Below are 27,635 nucleotides of genomic sequence, written 5' to 3'. Positions count from 1 at the left end.
CCCAGCCTGAGAATACCGGCCCGCCGCTGTGTGCTTACCTCGGCTGGAAGGTAAATATGCAGCGGAGCCCACGTTCTTTGTTTTCTATATTTCCGTTTTCTTTCTATGTGTCTGTGATGTCTGTGATGTGTTTGTGTTTACTCTCTGCACCCTCTTCCTGTAATGACATCACTTCCCTGCAAAACCGCAGACAGGCGATGTACATTACCGGAGGTAAACTGCGAAATACCGCAGGGAATAACGCAGCAAAACGCAGTGAACCGCACAGAATTTGCTGCCTGCGTTATTCCCTGCGGGAATTCATGATTAACATTGGAGTCAATGGAGTGAAATCCCGCAGCGACGTGCGGAAAAGAATTGACATGCACTTGTTTTTGCTGCGGGATTCCCACAGCAAAACATGCAGCTGTCAAATTCCGCCCAGTGCGCACAGGATTTTTTTTCTCCATAGGATTTGCTGGTGATTCACTGCAGAGATGTTATGAACATTTTCTGCAGCGAAACATGCAGCAAATCCGCGGAAAATCCGCGGCAAAATCCGGTAAGTGCGCACATAGCCTAAGGCTTTGTGCGCACGTTACATCTTTGTGGTGACCACAAAGATGCACGTTGTTGGTCCCAAAAAATGCTCCCTGTGCTTCTTACAGCATTTTTGCCCAGTGCATTTTTTAAGTCAAATCTATTGACTGGAAGGGCTCAAAAACGCAGAAAGACTTGACATGCTGCACTGGTCACCACAAAAATGCAGCCAAAAAAAAACTGCAATGTGCGTGCTCAAAAATGAAATCTCATAGATTTTGCTGGGGAAGGAAATGCATGCAGATTTGGGACGAAAACTGCACCCAAAAAACGCGGCAAAAAAAATGCAGCGTGCACAACAGGGCCTTATTGTTTTTCCCTGCCAAGAGAAAGTTTTTAGTGGAGAAAATTCTGCTACCAATATTTCACATCTGCATGTAACCTTGCAGACCCTGAAACCTTGGGCAGGAGCCTGCAAAGGTTTTACATCTTTAACATTAGGCGAGACATTAGGAAATAGTTTCTAATGTTAAAGTGGAAGGCTGCTGCCACATTCAGAAAGATCACAGCTCCTGCTACATGCTGAACGTTGTGTGAATTCATACTACAGTGGAACCTTGGTTAACGAGAACAATCCGTTCTGGGTGTGTGCTTGTTAACCAAGTTACTCGTTCAGCAAAGCAAGATTTCCCATAGGAAATCATTGCAATGCTGACAATTCGTTCCACAACTTGTTAAATGTCCCATCCTTGTCCCCTATTGTGTCATTCCACACATGCACAAACACATACAAACACACACAAACTCACACGCACATATTATGCTCACCTTACCTTCCGTTCCATCGCCGGCCTCCTGGGACTTGCTGTTCGCTGGTACGGTCTGTGTATCGGGTAACCATGATGACGAGGGAGGAACTTCCGCACCCAGAGCGCTGACGTCAAACGCAGAGCCGCTTGCCTCTGATTGGTCAGCACGCTGCCTTTGAGTAGCGGCTGACAGCCGAAGTTCCTGCCTCGTCGCCAATGGTTACCGATACACAGCTTGGAGCGGCGAACTACAGGACCCAGGAGGCCGGCGATGGAATGGAAGGTACACATATTATATGCTCACCTTACCTTCCGTTCCATCACCGGCCTCTTGGGTTTTGTAGTTCGCCGCGAGGACGTCGTGATGTACCGGCAGACTACAAGAACCATGAGGCCAGCGGTGGAACGAAAGGTAAGGTGAGCATAATACTGTATGTGTGTGCGTACGTGTGTGTTTGTGTGTGTTTGTGCGTGCTTGTGTGTGTTTGTGTGGACTGCAAGTGCGGGTTAGAGCGTGGTGGATGTACGGAACCAGAAGTGTGTGTGCTGAGTATTTTGCTCGTACAGCAAAGCTTTCTCGTAAACCGAGTTACAAATTTACAGAAAGGTTTGCTTGTTAAGCGAAATTCTCGTTAACTGGGTTACTCGTTAAGCGAGGTTCCACTGTACAATGTAATAGGATGCCAGAATTGGAATAAATCAGTTTGTGAGATTTCTTCTCTCCTTGTCTTCTATTATCACTTGAGAGTGGTATTGAAGAAAATTGAAAGTGTTTATGAAGTTATAGGGCAGAATCACCAAGTGCTGAGGTGCATGGCACATAAAAGTCACCCAGCGAATATGGAGTGGACTCCTCAGCCCGATCCATATACAGTTGCATCCATATGTGCCAAGGGGTTAATCATCTATTGTCACTTCTCCACCGGAGTCGACTTCTGCTTCAATCACCAGACGACGACGCGTCACCACTGTGGGCGGTGCTGGGGATGAGGGAGCAGTCAGTGGCTCTGCTGGGTGCAGGCTCCGCTCATCTATTAGGCTGGGTTTCACTGGGACCTGCAGTACCACTGGTTGACTGTGGTGGTGTGTGCCTTCCTGCTGGGGTAGCTACCATTCAGCTGGGGCCAATGGGAAGGCACCACACCCCTCTTTTATGCTTTCTCCCTTCTGCTGGCAGGTGTCAGATATAGTCCTGTAATTCACTGCTAGACTCTGGTTCCTTGCTGTTTGTTTGTATTCCCGTATATTGACCTTAGCTTGACTACCTGACCACCATTCCTGCCGCCTGCCATTCCTGTACTTTGCTGCTAGCTCCGGTTTTGACCCTTAGCTTGTGTGCCTGACCACTCTTCCGCCTGCCATTCCTGTACTTTGCTGCTAGCTCTGGTTTTGACCCTTAGCTTGTTTGCCTGACCACTCTTCTGCCTGCCGTTCCTCTACTTCGCTGCTAGCTCCGGTTTTGACCCTTAGCTTGACTACCTGACCACTCTTCTGCCTGCCGTTCCTCTACTTCGCTGCTAGCTCCGGTTTTGACCCTTAGCTTGACAACCTGACCACTCTTCTGTCTGCCGTTCCTGTACTTCGCTGCTAGCTCCGGTTTTGACCCTTAGCTTGACTACCTGACCACTCTTCTGCCTGCCGTTCCTGTACTTCGCTGCTAGCTCAGGTCTTGACCCTTAGCTTGTTTGCCTGACCACTCTTCTGCCTACCATTCCTGTATTTCGCTGCTAGCTCCGGTTTTGACCCTTAGCTTGATTACTTGACCACTCTCCCGCCTGATGATTTTTGTCCCTGCTCTACCGTCTAGATTTGACCCTGCCTGGTTACTGCTCTTCTCGGGACCGCAGTCTTCCGCGGACAGCGATCACCTGGGCCCTGTCGTAATACCTGTATAGAGGTTAAAGGGTTGCGGGGCCCGGGTTCCTGCTTTGTGGGCGGCTGCCTCTATTCACCTGTTTCACCGATCCTGAGTCCGTGGCTCCAGGCAGGCGTCACATCTGTGCAGTTTGTATTGTGAGATCTGATATATGCACTTTCATACATATTTCACACGTATGTTGGTTGGATGTCTTCTCTCTTCTACTGGTGATCACTTTGTAAGGACAAAAGGGAATCCCAGAAAAGGAGCCCTGTCTGTCACCAAGTTGGGAAGAAAGAGACACTGAAGGAACAAGCCGCATCTTGCTGTTCAAAGGAAAACTTTCTGAAAACTCCCCAACTTCTTGAACTGGAAAGGCCTAATATATGTTTATTACCCCAATCCATTCTATCTGGCACGTCTTATTTGAATAGCAATTTCCTTCATTTTGAGCAGCTTTATTCGCAGTGCCCTTACTGTCCCCACACTTCAGTTTACCTGCTTTTATGGTATGTACTTTGCCAGATGGAAAAAAAATATTATTTCTGTATAAAAAAAACAGACCCACATTGTGGTACATAAGTGACCGCAGAAGTTTTCTTTTTAACTTATAGAATAATGTTTGTCCATAGACTTTTCATATATCTTAGTGTAACTTGTGCGTACGTTGCTATTAGTTTTCTGTGTGAATTCTTTCTTTTGTCTGCCATCCATTTACTTGACTTCCAACAAGCTGCAACAAAACAAATCTGCCAAATGTGGACAAATTATAGCCTTTTACAAGCAATTGTGAATGTTGAGTTCATATCCGGCTGCCTGAACGGAAAACAAGGTTATGCTTTTGGAGTTATCGGTGTTTGTTCTAAGTGGAAATGTTTCCTGCTTGCTGCTTTATAATGAAGGCAGTTTCTCCAAAAGGGTGAGAAAGTTTATGGGTATGTGCACACATCTTTAAGACGTTACCAGACTCGCTGAGTTTTTCAAGTCAAAGATGCTTAATGGGAACCTGTCATCACTTTTTCGGCCAGCACCAATGGGCTCCTATATACAGCATTCTAGCATGCTGTATATAAGATCCCAGGCTGGGGGTATAACCTAAAAAGCATTTTATAATACTCACCTAAACGGTCGCTGCGGTGGATGTGGCTCAAATGGGTGTCTTCGTCCTCCGGTGCCGGCGCCTCCTTTTTCGGCCATCTACGTCCTCCATCTTGTGAAGCCGCGGTGCATGACGTGTCGTACGTCATACACACTCGCCGGTCCCACGCATGCGCACTACAATACTTTCATCTGCCCTGCTCAGGACCTGAATGCCGGTGAGTGTGGATGACATAAGATGCGTCATGCACCGTGGCTTCAGAAGATGGAGGACAAAGTTGGTCGAAAGAGGAGGCACGGGCACCGAAGGACGAAGACGCCTATTTGACCCACATCCACCGCAGCAACTGGTTTAGGCAAATATTATAGTGTTTTCTATGTTCTACACAGCTGTCTGGGCTCTTTTATACAGCATGCTAGAATGCTGTATATAAGTGCCCACTGGTGGTCGCCGCAGCTTATAGGGCAAAAAAGTGGTGACAGGTTCCCTTTAAGCATCTTTGACTTGAAAAAGTCAGCGAGTCTGGTAACGTCTTAAAGATGTGTGCACATACCATTTAAGGAAATTATGCAGCTCCCTTAAAGTTGTCGTAGGTCTCTTGGCAACTTACTTGATTAACTTTCTTCTCTTTTTATTAATTTCTGAGGGATTTCCCATTCTAGGTAATGGCACTGTTATGCAAAATTTAAGCCACTTCATGACTGTCTGCACACTGTTCCATGGTACCTAATGCCTAGGAGAATTTTTTTATAGCCTTCTCCCTACTGATAACTTTAAACAATGAGATCCCTTTGCTGTGTTGTAAGCTGAACCTCCACCATATGTGACTGTAGGTATTATATTATTTTTCTTTCTAGGCCTCATTCTGTTTTCAGTAAACACTAGAATGATGTGCTATACTAAAAAGCTCAATCTTGGTCTCACCTGTCCACAAGACTCTTTCCCAGCAAGATTCTGGCTTACTCTCATACATTTTGGCAAACTGCAGTGTAGCTTTTTATGTCTCTCCCACCAGTGGGGTCCTCCTGGGTCTCCTTCCACAACGTTTCATTTCATTTAAATATTGTTGGATACTTCGCGCTGACAGTGAAGAACCCTGACTGCAGGACAGCTTGAATTTCTTTGGAACTTGATGCTTATCATGCATTGCAATCGATCAACAACTTTTCTCTCAGGAAAGGACAAAAGAGAACCTACTTCGAGCATCCAGTGAATTGAAATTTGTATTTATTAAATAGCTGTGTTATAAATAATCAGGATAGAGGAGGAGATCCACACACATAAGAAACATGGGTAGTGCCAAACAATCAGGAACGGCTGTATCTATATATCAAATAGATCCAAGGTAAAATGCAAGTGCTAACTAGTTGCCTACTATCACTGTTGTCCTGTTTACAACCAGTATTTATAGATGCCTATTGAGTATATAGTACCTACTGTTTGGTGAGAGATATGTATCAAATACCGGTAGATAGAAAAGTTTTGGACTAGTCTTAATCAAAAAAATAGAAACTGCCGTCCACAAGATCATATGGCCTCTACCCCTACGTGCGTTTCAGCTGGCGCCTTCATCAGGGATAATGTTTTGAGGGGTTTTTTTTGCATCCTGGGCCAGAAAAAAATGAATTTTATGGTGTTTTGATTTTTCTTCATTTTGTGTACCTCAACCTGTGCCACTTCCAGTCATAATTGACAATGAATCAAGAAATAACGTCTGAAACTCCATTCTGAGTCTGAACTGGGTGCGAAAACCTAAAAATCTACACTATATGGAGATAAGGTATGCACACCAGTGACTATGTAAGGGGAATACATGTAATGGGCGGCACGGTGGCTCAGTGGTTAGCACTGCAGTCTTGCAGCGCTGGGGTCCTGGGTTCAAATCCCACCAAGGACACCATCTGCAAAGAGTTTGTATGTTCTCCCCGTGTTTGCGTGGGTTTCCTCCGGGTTCTCCGGTTTCCTCCCACACTCCAAAAACATACAGATAGGGACTCTAGATTGTGAGCCCCAATGGGGACAGTATTGCCAATGTATGTAAAGCGCTGTGGAATTAATAGCGCTATATAAATGAATAAAATTATTATTATTATTATTATTATTATTATTATTATTAATAGCAGAAACTGCTGTCTGAATACTGACATGAAAAATCGAATAGCTATATGTAAGAATGAAAATGTGAAATATTTTCATTCTTACATATATCTATTGGATTTTTCATGTCAGTATTCACACAGCAGTTTCTGTTTTTCATATATTCCCCTTACATAGTCACTGGTGTGCATACCTTATCTCCATATAATATAATGCACATTGTCACCTCTGCGTTTTACCTGTCAATCAAGAAGCGAGAATTTCACCGGTGGGGAGACACAAAGAGGAGCAGAGGACTAAAAGTACACTGACATGACCATTAGCACACTTTTAAAGCCAGTTTGTAAATTAATAAAATAATTTCACAGCAAGGAAGCATAAAATAGTAACAAAAAAGTTATTTAAAGAGGTTTTCATGCCTTTGCCAGTATCTTTTGTAATATACTTGTATCGAATGTATAGCTTCCGTGAGCACAACTCAGCCGGGATCACGTAGTATTGGATTGTTATATAGATTCATGTTCCTCCTCTGTTATTTCTGATACTTCCTTTTCCAGCACAGAAATGACCAAATGAAATTACCGTATTTTTTGCTTTATAAGACGTACTTTTGTTCCTCAAAATTTTGGGGGAAAGTAGGGGGTGCGTCTTATAATCCGAATATACAGATTATATATTGCAGGGTCCAGGGGAGGTGGGGGCCGCTCTGGCGCGGTGCTGGAGGCTGAGGAAGGCTGGTGGAGGCTGGTGAAGCTGCGGGAGGGAGCCTTTGATCTCCTGCTACCGCTCATATAATATGCACAGCTGCTGTCCATCACCGTGGTGCTGAAACCGTACCGCGGCGATGAGCTGGGGAAGCGGCGCATATTATATGTGCCTGTGCTTACCTTTGATCGCACATGCACCCCTGTGTTAGATATGGCCCCCATGCTGCTGCCCATAGTAAAATAATAAACTCTTTACTTACCCCCTCCAGCGTGTCTCCCCGGTCTCCTGCTGCCGCTGTGATCAGGCATGCAGAGATGATATCACTCTGCTGTGCCGATCACATGACCGGCCGAGAACCAGGAAATGCAGGCGGCCGGAGCTCAACCCCAAGGAGGGGGACAGGAGGGAGCACAGTGCTGGAGAAGGTAAGGAAAGAGTTTATTTTACTAAAAGCAGCAGCATGGGGCGATATCTAACACAGGGGGCCATGTGTGCCAGCCACAGGGGGCCGTGTGTGCCAGCCACAGGGGGCAGTGTGTGCCAGCCATAGGGGCCGTGTGCCAGCCATAGAGGACGTGTGCCAGCAATAGGGGACATGTGCCAGCACAAGGGGGCTATATTCAATATAAGGTGGCCATATCCAGATTAAGGGAGCTAATTTTAGGATGGGGGGGCTATGAGGGACATATACTCTATATGATTTGTTAGACGGACACTGGCATAAGACAGACCCCATTTATTAAAAAAAAAATTCTCTATTCCTTCACCAAATTTGGGGGTGCGTCTTATAATCCGGTGCGTCTTATAAAGCGGAAAAATACAGTAATTTGTCACTGGGCTCCTGATGGTGGGTGTGGAGGATAAGGGGTGAATGACAGCGTAGGCCGCTTTTACACTCGTTCCGATCTTTGACACCCAGACGTAGTATACTCCCGAAAATGGTGCACAACAGAGCACCCAGTCACTCCGTCTGCACCTTTATAGTCAATGACCTTGTTGGCGCATTTATCCGAAACCCGTTTTGCGGGGGGTTTGGACGGAAGGCACACAGCAGTAACAACAGGGGTCGACATTTTTGCTAATGAAGTGCTCTGAGCTGCATTTCAAAAACAAAGGTAATCCAATCACTGACATGGACAGCTGAAATGTTCCGAAATTTGCATAACAAACTTATTGACAGGGCTTTACTGACCATTTGGCAATTGCCAGATGGGCTGGTACCTACCCTAGGCTGCTCTGACACTTGGTATCTCCCAATATCTTCAGCAGCTCAGGGTGGAGAATGGAGGGGGTGTGCTAAGTGCTCTCTCACAGGTCACTGCAATGCATGATGGAACTTGTAATACAGCAGAGTAAGCCTGGGGAGGAGAAATGATGGATATACATTAAACATCAGAGCTGCTGCTGGCAGACACCAAGTAATGCCATCTGCATGATAAAAAGTTAATATTACTATCATAAGAGTATAAGAGTATGAATGCATTAGTGGCTCATAATAGCACGATTGAATACAAAATGAAATAAGTAAAGGCCCTGTCACACACAGAGATAAATCTGCGGTTGCAGTGAAATTGTGGACAATCAGTGCCAGGTTTGTGGCTGTGTATACTGTAAATGGAACAATGTGTCCATGATTTCACTGCAACCACAGATCTGCCAAAGATTTATCTCTGTGTGTGACGGGGCCTTTAGGGTAGTGGATAAATCTTTGCAGGTTTTCCAGTGTCCTATCTGCAGTACCTCTGCCTGCCTGAGGCCTCTTTTAGACGTCAGGTTTTTTTTTAACAGACGAGAATAATGGACTGAGTTTCATCAGTGAATTTTAACAAAGTTTCATCAGATTTTCAGTGTCATTACTTTTTTTTTTCACTGATGGAAAAAAAATGTTTTCTCCACCTTCTCCTATTTATCAGTTAGTGAAAAATGGACCGCACACGGATGACATCTGAATCCTGTCCAATTTTTTTATAGACCCATACACTTTCATTGCCGAGTTTGAGCAAACATTGAGATATCGGACAAATGTCCATAAATGTTTCACTGACCTTTCCATCAATGAAAAAATTGAACATGTGAACAGCCCCATAGCCTATCGTAGGTGCGAGTGCTATCTGTGGAAAATATGTATAGCCCTTGTACGTGAAATGTAGCCGTGTGCATGAGCCCTAAGGCATATCTTACTGACAGATTTAACTTATTTCTTACCTAATACATCTTAGAAAAATGCTAGCATAAGGCCTAACACACACAGGGAACTAATGCAAACCTCGCATGACACTCGGCTCACGCTGGCAGAACAGCGGGAGCCGAGTGTCACTGCAACTAAGGTCCGATTATGAGATCGGACCTCAGCTGCGGGGGCGTGCCGGCGCTAAGGAGGGGCGGGCCAGCATGGAGGGGAGGGAGGGATTTCTCTCCCTCTTCTCTGTAGCCGGCTATTGCCATTCTCAGCCTGCACTCGCTGTACACAGGTGTACCGCGAGTGCAGTGCGATTTTTCTCTCGCCCCATAGACTTGAATGGGTGCGAGAGAAACTCTCGCATTACAATCGCAGCATGCTGTGATTGTTTTCTCGGTCCGATTAGGGCTGAGAAAATAATCGCTCATGTGCGCTGACGCACAGGCTAGAATTGGTCTGAGTGGAATGCGATGTTTTATCGCACTCCACTCGCTCCGATTTTCATGCCGTCTGTCTTGGGCCTTAGTGTTTTACTAGTCCTAGTGCACTATTAAATGCCGCTTTTCATTTCTATGCCTACAGAAACCTGATGTTTGTCACTGTTCTGTGGCTTTTGTTTCAGTTCTACTGAGTGTATCAACAAGGATATCATATAATGTAATATATCCAAATAATGAACACAGAACTACATGTTCAGTCATTGCAGTGTAATAAATATACACAATAAACACATCCATTTCCAAAGAAGCAAACTTTAAAGGAAATCTGTCACTAGGTTTTTGCCACCTAATTTGAGAGCAGCATACTTTAGGGGCAGAGATCCTCATTCCAGTGATGTGTTACTTACTGGGCTGCTTAATGTAGTTTTGATAAAAACACTCTTTAATTAGCAGTAGATAATCATTAGAGGATGACATGCTGCAGGTAGTATATTCATGAGCTCTATATAACTGCTAGATCTGCAGCAGAGAAAACATTGATTTTATCACAATGACAGCAAACAGCCCAGTAAGTGACACATTACTGGAATCAGGATCTCTCTACATTATGCTGCTCTCAGATGAGGTAGAAAAAAATCAGATTCCTTTTAACATGTCAGAAATTATAGTTCTCTATATAAAAATCTTAAAGAAAACCTGTCATGTTGTACATACAGTCCGATCTGTAGACAGTACGGTATAGAGGAGAAGCTGCAAAGAATGATATACAGGTTTGTTGGAAAATGTTTAGTATAACTTGTATGTTATTCATTGAAATCCCAGGTGTTTGTGCACATGAGTCCAGTGGGCGGCCCTACTAGTGATTGACAGCTATCTTTGCATGCTTGGGCATACAGGGAAGACTATCACTGGACTCTTATACATACAAACACTAGGTATTTCAATAAATACAATAGAAATTAGGGCCAGGACACACGATGAATAAAACGACCCAGTGGAATGCGATTAAAAAAATCGCATTCCACTCGAACCCATGTTACTCAATGGGGCCGTTCCCATCTGTTATTATTTTCTCAGCCCTAATTGGACCGAGAACACAATCACAGCATGCTGTAGTTAGAATCCAATCCGTACTCACTCGCACCCATACAAGACTATGTGTGCGAGTGAAACATCGGATGACACCAGAGTGCAGTGCAATAATCGCATCAGTTGGCAATGGAGGAGATAGGGAGATTAACCCCTCCCTCTCCTCTGCAGCGTCCGCCCTCTCCTCCGTAGCTGTGATCCGATCGCAGGATCAGATCACAGTGGCATGACGCTCGGCTTACACTCGCAGCACAGCGGGAGCCGAGGGTCATAAGGGTTAGAATATCGCAGCCCCAGCCTTATAATGAATCTTTCCAAACAAATCTAACATGTATTTTATTCATTGAGATCCCTGTTTTTTGTATACCTGAGTCCAGTGGGCAGTCCTACTTGTGATTGACAGCTATCTATGACAGTCTTCCATGTATGACAGTGCACGCAATCACTAGTAGGACCGCCTACTGGACTCAGGTATACAAAAACCAGGGATCTCAATGAATAGAATACATTTCACGGATCCGAACATTCCTTTCCCAAGAAGCTGCAAAAACCCTAGTACATGCCCTTATTAGCTCCCGCCTGGATTATTGCAACCTCCTGCTCTGTCGCCTCCCTTCTAACAGTCTCGCACCCCTACAATCTATTGTAAACTATGCTGCCCGGCTAATCCACCTGTCCCCCCCGCTACTCCCCGACCTCTCTTCTCTGCCAATCCCTTCACTGGCTTCCCATTGCCCAACGACTCCAGTTCAAAACCCTAACCATGACCTACAAAGCCACCCACAACCTGTCTCCTCCCTACATCTCTGACCTAGTCTCCCGGTACTTACCTGCACGTAACCTCCGATCCTCACAAGATCTCCTTCTCTGCTCCCCTCTCATCTCCTTTTCCCACCATCGCATCCAAGATTTCTCCCATGCCTCCCCCATACTCTGGAATGCTCTGACACAACATGTCAGACTCTCGCCTACCTTGACAAGCTTCAAAAGGAACCTGAAGACCCACCTCTTCTGACAAGTCTACAACCTGCCGTAACCCTCAGTCTGATACAGCGCCGCACAATCAGCTCTACCCTCACCTACTGTATCCTCACCTATCCCTTGTAGACTGTGAGCCCTCGTGGGCAGGGACCTCTATCCTCCTGTACCAGTCTGTGCCTTGTATTGTTTATGATTATTGTACTTGTCCCTATTATGTATACCCCTTTCACATGTAAAGCGCCATGGAATTGATGGCGCTACAATAATAAATAATAATAATAATAACATTGGACTTTTCATGTAAAAATGTATAAGAACCTGATCAGCTCCTCCTGCTGTATAACCGCCTGTCTGCAAATCAGACTTCACTTTCATCATGACTTTAAAGGGAACCTGTCACCAGATTTGGGGCCTATAAGCTGCGATCACCACAGGGCTCTTATATACAGCATTCTAACATGCTGTATATATGATCCCAGGCCGCTCTGTAGAATATAATAAACACTATATAATACTCACCTAGGAGGTTGCTCCGGTACAAACTGGTCAAATGGGTGGCGCCGTTCTCTGGGACCGGCGCCTCCTCTTTTGTCCTCCTTCTTCTGAAGTCGGCGTGCATAACACGTCCTACGTCATGCACACAGGCCGGTATTGAGGTCCTGCGCAGGCGCACTACAATACTTTGGGCAGATCAAAGTGCGCCTGCGCAGTACTTCAGTGCTGGCCTGTGTGCATGACGTAGGACGGCTTCAGAAGAAGGAGGACACAGATGGCCGAAAGAGGAGGCGCTGGTCCTGGAGAACGGAGACACCCATTTGACCAATCTGCACCGGAGCGACCTCCTAGGTGAGTATTATAAAGTGTTTATTATATTCTACACAGCGGCCTGGGCTCATATATACAGCATGTTAGAATACAGTATATAAGAGCCCGGTGGTGGCGGCCGCAGCTTATAGGCCCCGAATCTGGTGACAGGTTCTCTTTAATTGTTTTTCTTTTTGTTTTTCTTTCCTTTTTCCTTTCCTCATCGTTTATGTTGTTTAGTGTTGTACAACCCATGTTTTGATGATTTGTGGTGATAGAAACCTGCTTGTCCTCCGACAGCTGGCCTGAAGTCTTCATGTCGCCTGGATAAAGGCTAGCCATTAGAATCTATCAGAATGTGTTTCCATGGAAATGTATCTAAGTTTAAATTTAGCAGCTAACAAGTACGATAAATCAAAGCAGCACGCGTTTCCACATATTCCTTATACACATAAGCTCGCTTACTGCCTGAGGGGCTCACTTCCAATTTAGAAGCTCAGGATTGTAAGACCCTTTCCCGCAGGTCAGAAGAATGGAAATAATAGACTTCATTGCCAATAAGCAAGCTGGTTGTTTAGTAAAGTTTGAGAACATTTTCAGCTCCGTCCTCCTCCCGTAAGAGGTAATGCTCGCAGTCACTACCTTAGCTCCGTCTCAATGTTACAGAAACGAAAAGCAAATGAGCTAATTATTTTCCATCAGCATCAGAATATATCAATTAGTGGACACTTGAAAAGTCTACAGCCGCCCACAGAATTTACATAATTACTTTTCTGTGTCTTTTAAAACTTTCTAGAATATGACAAAACATGTATGGGATCAGGCCGTTATGATGATAAAAAAAAAAAAGGGTGATGTGCCCTGTAATGCACCCACACATAAGAAGAACGCTGGCCAACCCCACCAATTTCGCTTGGAACGGCTGTCTATCCTTTGTGTATGGAGGCCTCCTAACCGATGATGGAAGGATAGAGAAGGACCTGGGATATTGAATTTAACCCTATATTTCAGTTCATGATGGAGATAGGGTGCCACCAAATTTGTCTTGCAGGGACTTAGTCCCCACTAACTATTGACAGCAGCATATTCAGCTAAGATAGGTGTCCATATGAAGATCCGGAGGAAGAAATGGTGTCCAAAGATGTTTGGCTACCTGTGCTTCTCTTCAGGAGACATATTATAAAGTATATTCCAGATGGTACTATACCCCTCTAAAGTTGTTGCAAATTTTCTGCTAAAAACTCACCACTATGTTGGGGAGGTTGCGGGAAAAATGGATCCTTTATCCACATTTTCTGGGGATGTCCTTTACTTACCCTTATGGAAGGAAGTCAGAGACCTCTTAAAGCAATTAACTACAAAATATATAAATCTTAGGGTACCGTCTCACTAAACGACGTACCAACGATTCCGACCACGATACAACCTGATCAGGATCACTGGTGCGCCGATACATGGTTGCTGGTGAGCTGTCAATCAGGCAGATCTCACCGGCGACCAACCACCAGCGACTCTGCGCTTGGTAACCAGAGTAAATATCGGGTAACTAAGCAAAGCGCTTTGCTTGGTTACCCGATATTTACCCTGGTTAAGAGCATACACCGCTTAGCGCTGGCTCCCTGCACATGTGTAACCAGGGTACACATCGGGTTACTAAGCAAAGCGCTTTGCTTAGTTACCCGATATTTACCCTGGCTACGTGTACAGGGAGCCAGGGTAAATATCGGGTAACTAAGCAAAGCGCTTTGCTTGGTTACCCGATATTTACCCTGGTTATCAGCGTATGCTGCTTACACAGAGTCGGTGCTCGTTGGTCTCCCGCCGTCAAACACACCAATGTGTTCTGCACAGTGGGAGACCAACGAGCAAAAAATGAACCAGCACTGTGTGTAATGATCAGCGATTTCACAGCAGGGGCCAGGTCGCTGCTTAGTGTCACACACAGCGAGATCGCTAATGAGGTCACTAGTGCGTCACAAAACCTGTGACTCGGCAGCGATCTCGTTATGTGAGAAGTACCCCTTACTGCAGAATTGGTCCTTCTTTCCATAGGGTTAGAAGAATACGAGAAAAAATATACATTTTCTGTCACATTTTCTTAGTTATTAAGAATTAATTAGCAGCCAACTGGAGAGAAGAAAAAATACCCTCTATTTCAGAAGTTCCGGACAGGGTTCAGCTTATAATTTATAGGAGTATAATATTGCGTTAAAAGAAGAAAACTATCAAAGATATAAAATAAGATGGTCTCTTTGGTCCAGAAATACATGCCAAACCTTGTTTTGACTTAGTTCCTTGACATTCTCTAAATAATATAAATGTAATATGTTATTTCCGAATGTGTTTATTTACCGTGCTAAATGAATATAAGAGTTTATAATCTTGTTTGACTTTGAAACTTATCGAATAGCCTCAATGTCTTCCTCCTTCCATCCATTTCTCCTCCCCCTCTATATTCCCTCCCCCCTTCCATCCCCCCATCCACTTTTAGCCTACCCTTTCTTCCCTTCCTCTTCCCCTTCTTTGTTCTTTCAACAACATTTTTAAGAATGCATTTTAAATACTTCAATTCCCCCCTCCCCTGTTATTGTAAACCCCTTAAAATGTAATAAAGTATACAAAGATGTTTGGCTGACCGCTAAAGACTGTGCATGGGCATCTTAGAATCCCTCTTGTGGCCTCGCTATGTACCAACCTTCTGTTTTACCATCCTGTAAATCATTATTCTAACATGACGATTGTGTATTGCAGCCGAAAGCCGCACAGAATAAAGGTAAACCGGAAAAGAAAGTCATCCATCCCTATAGTAGAAAAGCTGCACAGTTAACACGAGAAGGTCACAAACAGGACAGAAAGGAGAAGTAAGTAACGTGCCCATATTCCCTCATAGTTTAGTGCATAGTCTCTCATCCCCAGGCTGTGGCCATAATCTGTGCAAAGTAAAGTTGTGGGAATATAAAACCTTGTCGCGTTGCTCACGGTAGCTGTGCACGAAAACTACGGAAAACAGATTTATGGCTTATGGTTCTTGCTCCGATTTTTGAAAAATTATAGCAAAAAAATCAGATCTGGCAGCACTTTATCAATAAGCCAAGAAATATTGTGTTTCTCACCTGTTAAGGCCCCGTTACACGCAACAACATCGCTAACGAGATGTCATTGGGGTCACGGAATTCGTGACTCACATCCGGGCCTCATTAGCGACGTCGTTGCATGTGACACGTACGAACGACCGCTAACGATGCAAATACCAAATCGTTGATTGTTGACACATCGTCCATTTCCCAAATATCATTGCTGCTTTTGGATGCAGGTTGTTCATCGTTCCTGAGGCAGCACACATCGCTATGTGTGACACCCCAGGAACGACGAACAACACCGTGCCTGCGTCCTCCCGCAACGAGGTGGACGTGACTTTCATGCGGCTGCTCTCCGCCCCTCCGCTTCTATTGGACGCCTGCCGTGTGACGCCGCATGAGCCGCCCCATTAGAAAAGAGGCTGTTCGCCGGCTACAGCGATGTCGCTAAGCAGGTAAGTATAGTGTGACGGGTACTAGCGATATTGTGCGCCACAGGCAGCGATTTGCCCGTGACGCACAAATTACAGGGGCGGGTGCGATCGCTAGCGATGTCCCTGCGTGTAAAGCGTCCTTAACTCTGTGAGATTTAACAAAATGTAAGAAGTTTCATTAACTATATTTTCTCTTCTTTAAGGTCGAAAAGTGAAAAAGCCTTAAAGTTAAGCATTCTGCGTAAGTAACATATATTACTTTTGTGTTATTAGTGACTTTGTTGGTGTAGGCTGCCCTTTGGCACCAGTGTAACGGTGCCCATACGCCACTTATTTATTTTACTCATTTATATAGTGCCATTAATTTGTACATAATAATATTCTTTATTTCTATAGCGCCAACGTATTCCGCAGCACTTTAGGTTTGGAGGAAACCTACACAAACATAGGGAGAACATACAGAATCTTTGTAGATTTTGTCCTTGGTGGAATTTGGACCCAGGAGCCCAGAGCAACAAGGCTGCAATGCTAACCACTGAGCCACCGTGCTGCCCTTAAATAACTGTTAGCTGAATGCAGTTCCCTATACACATACACTCTCATACATATTAGCTGGGTACTGATTCATTTAAGACAGCAGTAGGTAATTAATTTTCCCAAGGGTCCACATGACTGTTGTAGAAGGCTGTACTAATACATTGAAATTAATTCTGTTCAATATTAACATTAATATGTTAATTTATATTAATATTTTTTTGTCTATTATACAGCCCTTGTACTACAGTATGATTAACAGTTAGATATCACCACAGCCCCCACACACTGTATGATAGCCCCACAGCTCCTCACACAGTATATTGGACCCCACAGCTCCACAGCATGATCCCCCAGAGCCTCACACACAGTAGGAGCCCTCATAACACCCCAAAAAAAGTATAGTACCAGACATAGTATGATGGCCCCCACAAAGTATGATTGCCCACACACTATGATCCCCTCACCACAGTATGATTCCCTACTACCCCCAAATACAGTATGTTGGCTTCCACTGGCCCCTAAAAAGTATGATTCCACACACAGAATTATGACACCAACGCAATATGAGCTTTCTTTAGACAGGATGATGACCCTCCTAGTATGAACCACCATAGCCCCCATCTCATTATGATGTCCATCACAGCCTCCTATACGCAATATGGTGGTGCCTAAGTTCCCCCAAGCAATATCAACCCTCAAAGCCCTCAAACATAGAATGATAATATGATCCCTCACAGTTCCCAAACACATTATGATGGCGTCCACACAGTATAATTCTCGCCAGCTCCCTAACTCAGGATGATGACACCCACAGTATGATCCCCCACAAGCCCCCAACGCATTATGATGGCCCTCACACAGTATAATCCTCCCTACCCCAAACACATGATGACCTGACATAATGATGGCCCCCACATACTCTCCCCACAAGCGAATGACAAAAAAAATCTAACTCTACTCACCTCGGCCCCTGTCTTTGCACTGCACAGGCAAATGCTCATATTATGTAAAGAGAGCTTACACCCAAAAAATAAGTCCTATGCTCGAGACGCCCCTAGAGATTAATACATTTGCGTTCATCTACTTAATGGCCATTGTTTTATTTCATGTAGGAGAAAAACTAGAGTGGTTTCAATGTCATCTTGATCCTGACAAGACCGAGTACAGTAAAAAGGAAGCATGTGAGCTGATCGAAAGGTAGGAAATGCGGCATTACATACAGTACGTCATGATTGCGCATGAGGTTTGTTTAACTCCCCCAATATTATATATATTATATTAAATAGTCCTTGTTAAAGGGCTTCAATACAACTACTCCTGTGTAGTACAAAGTTTCAGCAAGTATAGTGTTAGTATTTTACTAGGGAGTGACTACGAAATGTATGAAGAGGCTTTCACCACAGACTAGAACTCAATGTAAACAAATGTGTCCTTGCAGAAATCTGCTGGGGGTCCAGCTACAGGTTCTGTACAAGTACCGGGGCTCTCCACTACCTGTGATACTGAGGGATGTTTCCATGCGCCGTACTTGGCTGTCTGCGTTAGTTCCATAGGCTTTGAATGAAGCAGCAGTGCACATGCTGGACTACTACTGGAACCCCCGTTCTCATGATCACTTCAAGGAAACTGTATTTTAAGCAAAATATACCTACACATGTTTTTAATGTTTTAATTAGCATTCATATCCTGAAGGTAAGATTGCTTCAATTAAGTTGTTTGTTTGTTTTTAATTAGGGAGACAGATTCTCCTTAAAGGGAACCTGTAACCAGTTTTTGGGCCTATAAGCTGCTGCCACCAAGATTCTCCTTAAAGGGAACCTGTCACCAGTTTTTGGGCCTATAAGCTGCGGCCACAACCAGTGGGCTCTTATATACAGCATTCTAACATGCTGTATATAAGAGCCCAGGGTGCTGTGTAGAACATAAAAAACACTTTATAATACTCACCTAGAAGGTTAGAAGGTCGCTCCGGTGCACAACAGTCAGATGGGTGGCGGCGCCTCCCCGTAGGACCTCAATGCCAGCGCATGTGTATGACGTAGACGCGTCATGCACCGCAGCTTCAGAATAAGGAAGAACAAGATGGCTGAAAGGGGAAGTGCCGGTCCCGGAGAACGGCGCCACCCATCCGACTGTTGTGCACCGGAGCGAACTTCTAGGTGAGTATTATAAAGTGTTCTTTATCTTGTCACAGCGGCCTGGGCTCTTATATACAGCATGTTGGAATGCTGTATGTGAGAGCCCACTGGTGGTGGCCACAGCTTATAGGCCCAAAAACTGGGGACAGGTTCCCTTTAAGGCAGTTGTTTCCTCAAAAAATATCCGTCCCCAAGTTCTGTTTGATTTATAAAAGATCCCCAGCCTTTTTGATCTCGTAAGCCACATTCCGCTTTTGAGAGAGGGTTGCGTGCCACATTCAGTAGTGACACCCAGAACCCCCATTAGGGTATAATGACAGCCAAAGCTTTTCCACAGCACTATGCAAGGGAGGAATTATTACTCAAGACTCGACCCACAAAGTCCTGCCCCGATACACATGCCACTCAAAGAATGCACCTATTTCTAGAGCTTTGATAACGCTTTTTTCTGCAATGAAACATCCAATCTCTAAACTGAAGGTATAATTTGAGTCACCATCCTAGCGCCTGTATGGCACAGTCTGTACTTTATATGTGAAAATCCTGTACGTTGTTCCCTTAAATGATGTCTGAACCCCCAAGTCCAATATATGGGTATCCAGATCTGCTTTTCTGTGTGGGGCCGCACATATAATTAACCATCTGGAGACCTGCTCTGTATAGCTGTTTACTAGACCAAGTGCTAATGCAACAAGCTGACAGACAGCCGCGAGCCACAGATCATGGGCCCACAAGCCACAAGTGGTTCCTGAGCTATAGGTTGAGGACCCCCTGTTATAAAAGAACAAACCGCTATTTACTCACCATCGTGGAGTCCAGTGCTGGGTCTCTGCTACTGCTCCCAAAATCCAGGCCACCTCGGTGGCACGTACATCCCATGCAGGTCTTATCCGGCTGCTTCCCTACAACCCATATAACGGATCTACAGCTAATACTTTGGTGACACCTTCAAAGATCTCATGAAGTCAACCCCTCAACGGGTCAGAGCTGATTTAGAGGCACAAGAGTGACCTATACAATATGAGGCAGGGGCTTAATGGTAATCTTTGACACTTAGGGCGGCTTTGCACGTTGCGACATTGCACGTGCGATGTCGGTGGGGTCAAATCGAAAGTGACGCACATCCGGCGTCGCAGTCGATATCGCAACGTGCAAATCCTTTTTGATACGATGAACGAGCGCAAAAGCGTCGTTATCGTATCATCGCTGCAGCCTCCGACATTTCCATAATGCCGGTGCAGCGACAGGTGCGATGTTGTTCCTCGCTCCTGCGGCAGCACACATCGCTGTGTATGAAGCCGCAGTAGCGAGGAACATGTCCTTACCTGCCGCCGGCTGCAATGAGAAGGACGGAGGTGGGCGGGATGTTTACATCCTGCTCATCTCCGCCCCTCCGCTTCAATTGGCCGCCTGCCGTGTGACGTCACTCTGACGCCGCACGATCCGCCCCCGAAGGAAGGAGGCGGGTCGCCGGCCAGAGGGACGTCGCACGGCAGGTATGTGCGTGTGAAACTGCCGTAGCGATAATAATCGCTACGGCAGCTTTCACTATATATCGAACGTGCGACGGGGGCGGGACTATCGCTGCAGCATCGGTAACACATTGTTACTGATGTCGCAGCGTGCAAAGCCTGCCTTACTGAGGGCAGATTTAGGTTATTGTTAGTGAAGATGATGAATGGCCGCTCATAAACATCTTTTTTGCAATATGCAGCACATCTGTAAACTCATGCATGTTCTGCCCAAGCTTCATATACAAGTGACGTTATTGCTGAAGCTGCACCGGGGTTCTGATCCTGCTGAGCCAATCAATAGTGTACACTAGACTACATTTGCTGATATCATGATTAGTACTGTTAAGATGACTGATATTATGGTCACCATCGTGGTAATTTTTCCTGCATTTTCAGCTATTTACATCGGTTCGATACGGAGCTGGAACAAATTGAATTGCATAACAGCATCAAAGGTAGACAAGCGAGACAGCATGGCTCCCGGGAGACCGTCATTAAACAGACCATAGAGCGCGAAAGAAGACTGTACAGTGCATACGGGATGGGTAATAACTTAGTTTTATTTTACTGATTTATTTCTGTTTTCTTTCCTTGGTAGGGATATAATGTCTTACTAGTGTTATAGCGTTCATAGTTCCATTTCTTGAACAGGTGCAGTCTCCAAATGTTCTCCTGCAAAGCCATATAGCGCTACATAAAAGTTATATTTCTTTATAGCACATCCCAGGAGATACGAGTCATCATTTTTTGCCTTCTTCGCATGCAAAAAAATGAGTGTGTTTTATATGGTGTGTTAACCGCATAATTCCCACACATACAATTTATGGGCCACCATTTGTGTTTATGCTCTGAATATAAGTTCTGCCGGAGAGTTGATGACGGCTTCCTGGAAATTCGCCCTCATAATGACAGCAGGGGTTTGGACTTGAGAAACAAATAAAGCAAGTTCCCCACAGTGTGCCCGTATCTTCTGGACAGCAGACACAGATATTTGGCATCATTTTATTGGCAGTCGCAATTGGCTGCAGATTTACAGCGTTAAATCATTACACATCCAAGCCCAGGTTGTAGTCAAATTTTCTTGTCCTTGTTTTCACCATCGAGAACTCGTTCCAGACATGCAATTGCCTATGCAGCCCATCAAGATAAAAAATGATTGCGCTATAAGGCTATGTGCCCATGGGGACAGTGTCCTGCGGATATATCTGCAGGGCATTCCGCAGGAGCTCCCAGGAAACAGCACCACAACTTTTGTCTGTTTTCATGCTGTGGAATGTCGTGCGGATATGGTGCGGGCATTCTGCATTGAGGATACAGTACCATGGCTTCGGCACTGCATCCTCAATGCAGAACAAGTGCTGCAGTGATCGGGGGAGTTCATACTTACCTCCATCATGCAGCACCTCGCTTTCCGGCAGCCGGGTCACTCTCTCAGCGTCTGCAGGAGAAGGTGGGCGGGCCTGAACTAGCTCCGGCTGTCACATGACCGGAGCTCGTGCAGGCTCCACCCACCTCTTCCTTCCTGTACCTGGATTCACCGCGCTCCTGGACACCGGACGGAGAAAGTGACTCTTATGAGGCAGGTAAGTATATGGGACCCTGCGGAGAAATCCGCAACAATAATTGACATGCTGCAGATTTTTCCGCACGAAAATCCGCACGATTTCCGCTGCGGAAAAATCCGCAGTGTGGGCACAGCATTTCCCAAACGCCATAGAAATGGCTGGGGAGTAGCTGTGCTGCAGATTTCTGGAAAATCCGCGGCTTTTCCGCGAGAAATCCGCGGCAAAATCCACGCATTTTCCGCTGCGTGGGCACATAGCCCAAGAGCGAATTTAGTGTATAGTGTAGAGGTGGAGAGGGTGCTCCCACCGGACTCAGGTGGTGTGTATGCAGCCCATTTATTATTGTCTGGTGGGTGAGAACGGGTGGAGAGGGCATCTCATACATACACTGGTCAAAAGCAACAGAACGGATTCTACAAGGAAAGTAATTAAAGCACCTGTACATATATGCCATTGGTTTGGGGTATAAATTCCAGGTTCTCCTTTAATGTTCTAATCTGAAAAACATCTACAATGTTCTGGAATTGCAAAAATTGTATTTTACAACAGAGTTGGTTATTGCTTACATTAAGCATCGGTTTCCAGCATGTGGCTAAGCACCTACGTTTGTGATAAAAACACTAACACTTGAGATAAGCGATGACAAATTACAGATTACATTTTTTTGACTCCACAAAATATAAAGAGATAAAAGAAATAGTACAAGATAAAAATACAATTACATTCTAGATAGTGGTATAAAAACCGAATAAAATGCAGATCCCGAGAAGGCAAAAACAAGAAGCCTGTTAGTTGCCAATTTTACCTTGTGTAAGAGGGGAAAAATACTTTTGCTCTGCAAATGAAACCATGAACTGTTAATGTTCTACATTTGTCAGAAAGACAAAAAACACTCCTTCATTTAAAAAGTTGTTTAAAGGGAACCTGTCAGCAGAAATTTTGCAGTAAACCTAAAAGATGGCTCTGCAGCTCCTGTGCTGCATTCTGGAAAGGTTCCTGTTGTTTTTTTGCCCCCTTTGAGACCAAAATAAAGACTTTCTAAAGTCTTACCTTTTTGTATGCAAATCGTTTTTTATGTACACAGGGGCGGGGTCTCTTGCGTCCGTTATTCTCCCTCCTGCCACTTTACGCCGTCCCCCATCGCTCCTTTCCATAACTGAGGACACCGCCCAGTGCTCCTGAAGTCTCGTGCATGCGCCGTGCCACTCTCGCGGGACTGAGCACTGTGTTGCGCAGGCGTGAGATTATGGGCAGCGCTGTGATTGTCATCAGCAAGTACCCGCCCATAATCTCGTGCCTGCACTTTCCCCCTCTGCCTCCACCGTTCTGCGCAAGCGCTGGCCAGATGAACCCACGTCACCTCTTCCCATCTTTCCCTGGAGCAGGAAATAGATGGGAGGAGCGGAGCAGCATAACGGTGGACGCAGAGTGAAAAGTGCAGGCACGAGATTATGGGCGGGTACTTGCTGATGACAATCACAGCGCCGCCCATAATCTCACGCCTGCGCATTCACCAGCGGTCACACTGCACAGTGCTCAATCCCGCGGCACTGGGCATACGCGAGACCTCGGGAGCACTGGGCGGCATCCTCAGTTATGGAAATGAGCAATGGGGGACGGCGTAAATCGGCAGGAGGGAGAAGAACGGACGCAAGACAAGCCCGCCCCTGTGTACATAAAAAAAGATTAGCATACAAAAAGTAAGACTTTATAAACTATTTATTTTAGTCTCAAAGGGGGCACAATAGCAACAGGAACCTTTCTAAAATGCAGCCCAGGAGCTGCAGAGGGGGAATATTTTAGGTTTATTGCAAAATTTCTGCTAACAGGTCCCTTTAAAAGAGAAAAAAAAAAAAACCCTTTAAAAATACATTTTATTATTTCATGTTAAAACAATCCCTAGACATACACACATAAACAGGACCGACAATCCCAAGTCTGCCAACATCCAATGGAACCCCTCTGTAAACTTAACAGAAAGGAGCAGGCAGATGAATGGGGTAGTCAAATTGTCCCCTAATGAACAATCAATTCATGCTGTATCATGATAAATCCAGTATCGTGAAGGAGTACCAGATAAATGATAGTGGTGCAACCAGGGTAAGGCCCAAATTCCCTTCAAGGCCCTACCTATCCGCGGAGGTTGGCACCCTAGACCTGGACGCAATGGCGCCCCCGCTCACCGATGACTCACCCTTCTTTCCCTCTACTGATCTCATGTGCAGCTATTCTGGGAGGAGGAGGGAGTGTGGGGAGGTTGCACCAACAGGCTAATCAATAATGAGGACTCAAACACACATATCAATGATACAGTAGATTTCTTCAGCGCTCTATTGGGAGACCCAGACGATTGGGTATAGCTACTGCCCTCCGGAGGCCACACAAAGCACTACACTAAAAAGTGCAAGGCCCCTCCCCTTCTGGCTATACCCCCCCGTGTTATCACGGGTACTCCAGTTTTCAAGCTTTGTGCGAAGGAGGTCAGACATTCCATGCATAGCTCCACAGATTTTAGTCAGCAGTAGCTGCTGACTATTTCGGATGGAAGAAAAGAGGGCCCATATAGGGCCCCCAGCATGCTCCCTTCTCACCCGTAGATGGTGTTGTAAGGTTGAGGTACCTATTGCTGGTACAGGGGCTGGAGCCCCACATGCTGTTTTCTTCAGCGCTCTATTGGGAGACCCAGACGATTGGGGTATAGCTACTGCCCTCTGGAGGCCACACAAAGCACTACATTAAAAGTGCAAGGCCCCTCCCCCTCTGGCTATACCCCCCCCGTGGTATCACGGGTTCTCCAGTTTTAGCTTTGTGTGCGAAGGAGGTCAGACATTCCATGCATAGCTCCACAGATTTTAGTCAGCAGTAGCTGCTGACTGTTTCGGATGGAAGAAAAGAGGACACATATAGTGTCCCCAGCATGCTCCCTTCTCACCCCTGGATGGTGTTGTAAGGTTGAGGTACCTATTGCTGGTACAGGGCTGGAGCCTGACATGCTGTTTTCCTTCCACATCCCCTTGTAGGGCTCTGTGGAAGTGGGATCCTGCCGGCCTCTCAGCTCTGACGCCGGGCTCCATCCACAGACCCATTAGAACCTGATGGAGACGGAGCAGGAGTACGATCAGGGACAGGCCCTGCATCATACAGGTACTCTGTGTCCCCGGCAGGCACAGACACACTCCGGGCTGGCTGGGTGTTGTAGTGCGCCGGGGACCGCAACGTGGAGTTGGTGTCCCTACAGATTACTGGGGGACTTTTTTGTGTATGGGAACGCAGCGCCGACCCCCTCTGGACCGGGCGGCGCTGCTGTGACTTGTGGTGCGCCGGGGATCCGCCGTCCGCGCTTTTACGGCGGCGGCGGTTATAAATTTAGTCCCCGGCTTTTTGGGCCTAGGACGCCGGCAGCTCCGTTTCGTTCCCGCCCCCACCCTGTCATTCAGGGTAGGGGAGAGACGCTGTTCGCTAGCAGCGACGAGGGCTGGAGCCTGATTTACATGCTCCAGCCCTCTCACTTGGCACAGAGGGAAGCAGGCTTCCCGCTCTTGGCCAGGAACGCCCAGGGCCCGCCCCCCTTCCTCTCTCGAGACGCCGGCAGCCATTACATGCATGCCTGGCTGGAGGAAGGACGCAAGGCTCTGGGAGACCTGGACTAGGGGCTATCTGGCGACCACACACCCGCTTTTTTAAGCGGGCGGTAAGCGATTTTTCTGTGCTGGTCCCTCTAGTGCCTCACGGTGTATCGGTGTACTGTGTACAGATATATAGATATTGTATTTCTTGCACTGTGAGGTCGCTTCTGGCTGCATATCCCAGATCGCTCTGTGGAAGCAGCAACATGTCATCCTCAAAACGCAAGGCGGCCAAGGCAAAAAGGGCTGTGTATACTGCGTGTGCTGCATGTGGGGCTAATCTACCAGCAGGCTCCGATGACCCCCATTGTGTGCAATGCTCCGACCCGGTGCTGCTTCGCCAGCCGGAGTCAGGAGAGGTAGCGACCCAGGCTGAGACGCTTGTAAGTTCTGCCCCGGTGACAGGGACGGACTTTGCAGTTTTTGCAGATAATATGTCTGTGTCTATGGCAAAAATCCTTGAAACCTTGCAATCTATGCATGGGGCTCAGTCTCTGGGCACGGCGAGGCCTCTGTCCTCAGGTCCCCCTTACTTGGAATGTATCCAGCCCACAGGGGGGTCCCCGGCTTCACAGGCCGAGGATTATGACTCAGATGATGGCCCCAGCCACCCTAAGCGAGCTCGCTGGGAAAGACCCTCGACGTCTTCACACTGCTCAGGGTCTCAGCGCAATCAGTCTCCCTGTGATGTGTCTGATGAGAGTGATCAGGAATCCACTCCTGGAACCCCTCTCAACCTGGATACCCCGGATGGGGATGCCATGGTAAACGACCTTATCTCAGCCATCAATAGGCTGTTGGATATTTCTCCCCCAGCCCCTTCAGCAGAAGAGGCGGCTGCGGAGCAGGAGAAGTTTCGTTTCCTTTATCCCAAGCGTAAATTGAGTGCTTTGTTAGATCACTCTGACTTCAGAGAATCAATCCAGAAGCACGACGCTCACCCAGAAAGGCGTTTCTCTAAACGATCTAAAGATACGCGTTTCCCTTTCCCCCCTGAGGTGGTCAAGCGCTGGACACAGTGTCCAAAGGTAGACCCCCCGATTTCCAAACTTGCAGCTAGATCCATAGTTGCAGTGGAGGATGGCGCTTCACTTAAAGATGCCAATGACAGACAGATGGACCTTTGGTTAAAATCTGTCTATGAAGCTATCGGCGCGTCGTTTGCTCCGGCATTCGCAGCCGTATGGGCACTCCAGGCTATTTCAGCTGGCTTAGCAAAAGTGGATGCTATCATGCATCCAGCAGTGCCGCAAGTGGCGCACCTTACCACGCAGATGTCGGCGTTTGCGTCTTACGCTATCAATGCGGTCCTAGAATCTACCAGTCGCACCTCAATGGCGTCCGCCAATTCGGTAGTTTTGCGCAGAGCCTTGTGGTTAAAGGACTGGAAAGCAGATGCTGGTTCCAAAAAATGTTTAACCAGTTTGCCTTTGTCTAGAGATAGACTGTTTGGCGAGCCATTGGCTGACATCATTAAGCAGTCCAAGGGTAAAGACTCCTCTTTACCACAACCCAGAACATCCAAACCTCAGCAGAAAAAGTGGCAGCAGAGGTTTCAGTCCTTTCGAGGTTCGGGCAAGACACCATTTACCTCGTCCAAAGGGACTCAGAGGACGCAAAGAAACTCAGATTCGTGGCGGACTCACACACGCCCCAAGAAAGCAAATGGAGGTACCGCTTCCAAAGCGGCTACCTCATGACTTCCAGCCCCCCCCCTCCGCATCGCCGGTCGGGGGCAGGCTCTCCCGCTTTTCCGGCATTTGGATGTCACAGGTCAAAGACCGGTGGGTGACGGACATTTTGTCTCGCGGGTACAGAATCGAGTTCAATTCTCGTCCTCCAGCTCGGTTCTTCAGAACCTCCCCACGTCCAGACCGAGCAGATGCTCTGCTGCAGGCGGTGGATTCCCTAAAAGCGGAAGGAGTGGTGATCCCAGTCCCTCCTCAGGAACAAGGGCAAGGGTTTTACTCCAATCTCTTTGTGGTTCCAAAAAAGGACGGCTCGTTCCGTCCTGTTCTGGACCTAAAACGGCTCAACAAACATGTGCACGCCAGGAGGTTCCGGATGGAAACCCTCCGCTCTGTCATTGCCTCAATGTCCAGAGGAGACTTCCTTGCCTCAATAGACATCAAAGATGCTTATCTCCACGTGCCAATTGCTA

General features: G+C 46.4%; 1 protein-coding gene across 1 annotated transcript in view; it reads left to right on the top strand.

Moving 5' to 3' along the window:
• TMA16 (translation machinery associated 16 homolog) overlaps nt 1–27,635 on the top strand; it is a 130,061-nt gene that overhangs the window by 46,466 nt on the left and 55,960 nt on the right. Inside the window, exons 2-5 of the mRNA XM_075347373.1 lie at nt 15,335–15,444; nt 16,298–16,335; nt 17,744–17,828; nt 20,680–20,828. Of these exons, the coding sequence (XP_075203488.1) occupies nt 15,335–15,444; nt 16,298–16,335; nt 17,744–17,828; nt 20,680–20,828 (382 nt within the window). The remainder of the gene's footprint in view (nt 1–15,334; nt 15,445–16,297; nt 16,336–17,743; nt 17,829–20,679; nt 20,829–27,635) is intronic.

This window comes from Anomaloglossus baeobatrachus, chromosome 1 (assembly GCF_048569485.1).
Source record: "Anomaloglossus baeobatrachus isolate aAnoBae1 chromosome 1, aAnoBae1.hap1, whole genome shotgun sequence".
In the NCBI taxonomy this organism is placed as follows: domain Eukaryota; kingdom Metazoa; phylum Chordata; class Amphibia; order Anura; family Aromobatidae; genus Anomaloglossus; species Anomaloglossus baeobatrachus.
The sequence above is the reverse complement of the archived record's forward strand: the minus strand, read 5'-3'. Positions and strand labels throughout refer to the sequence as shown.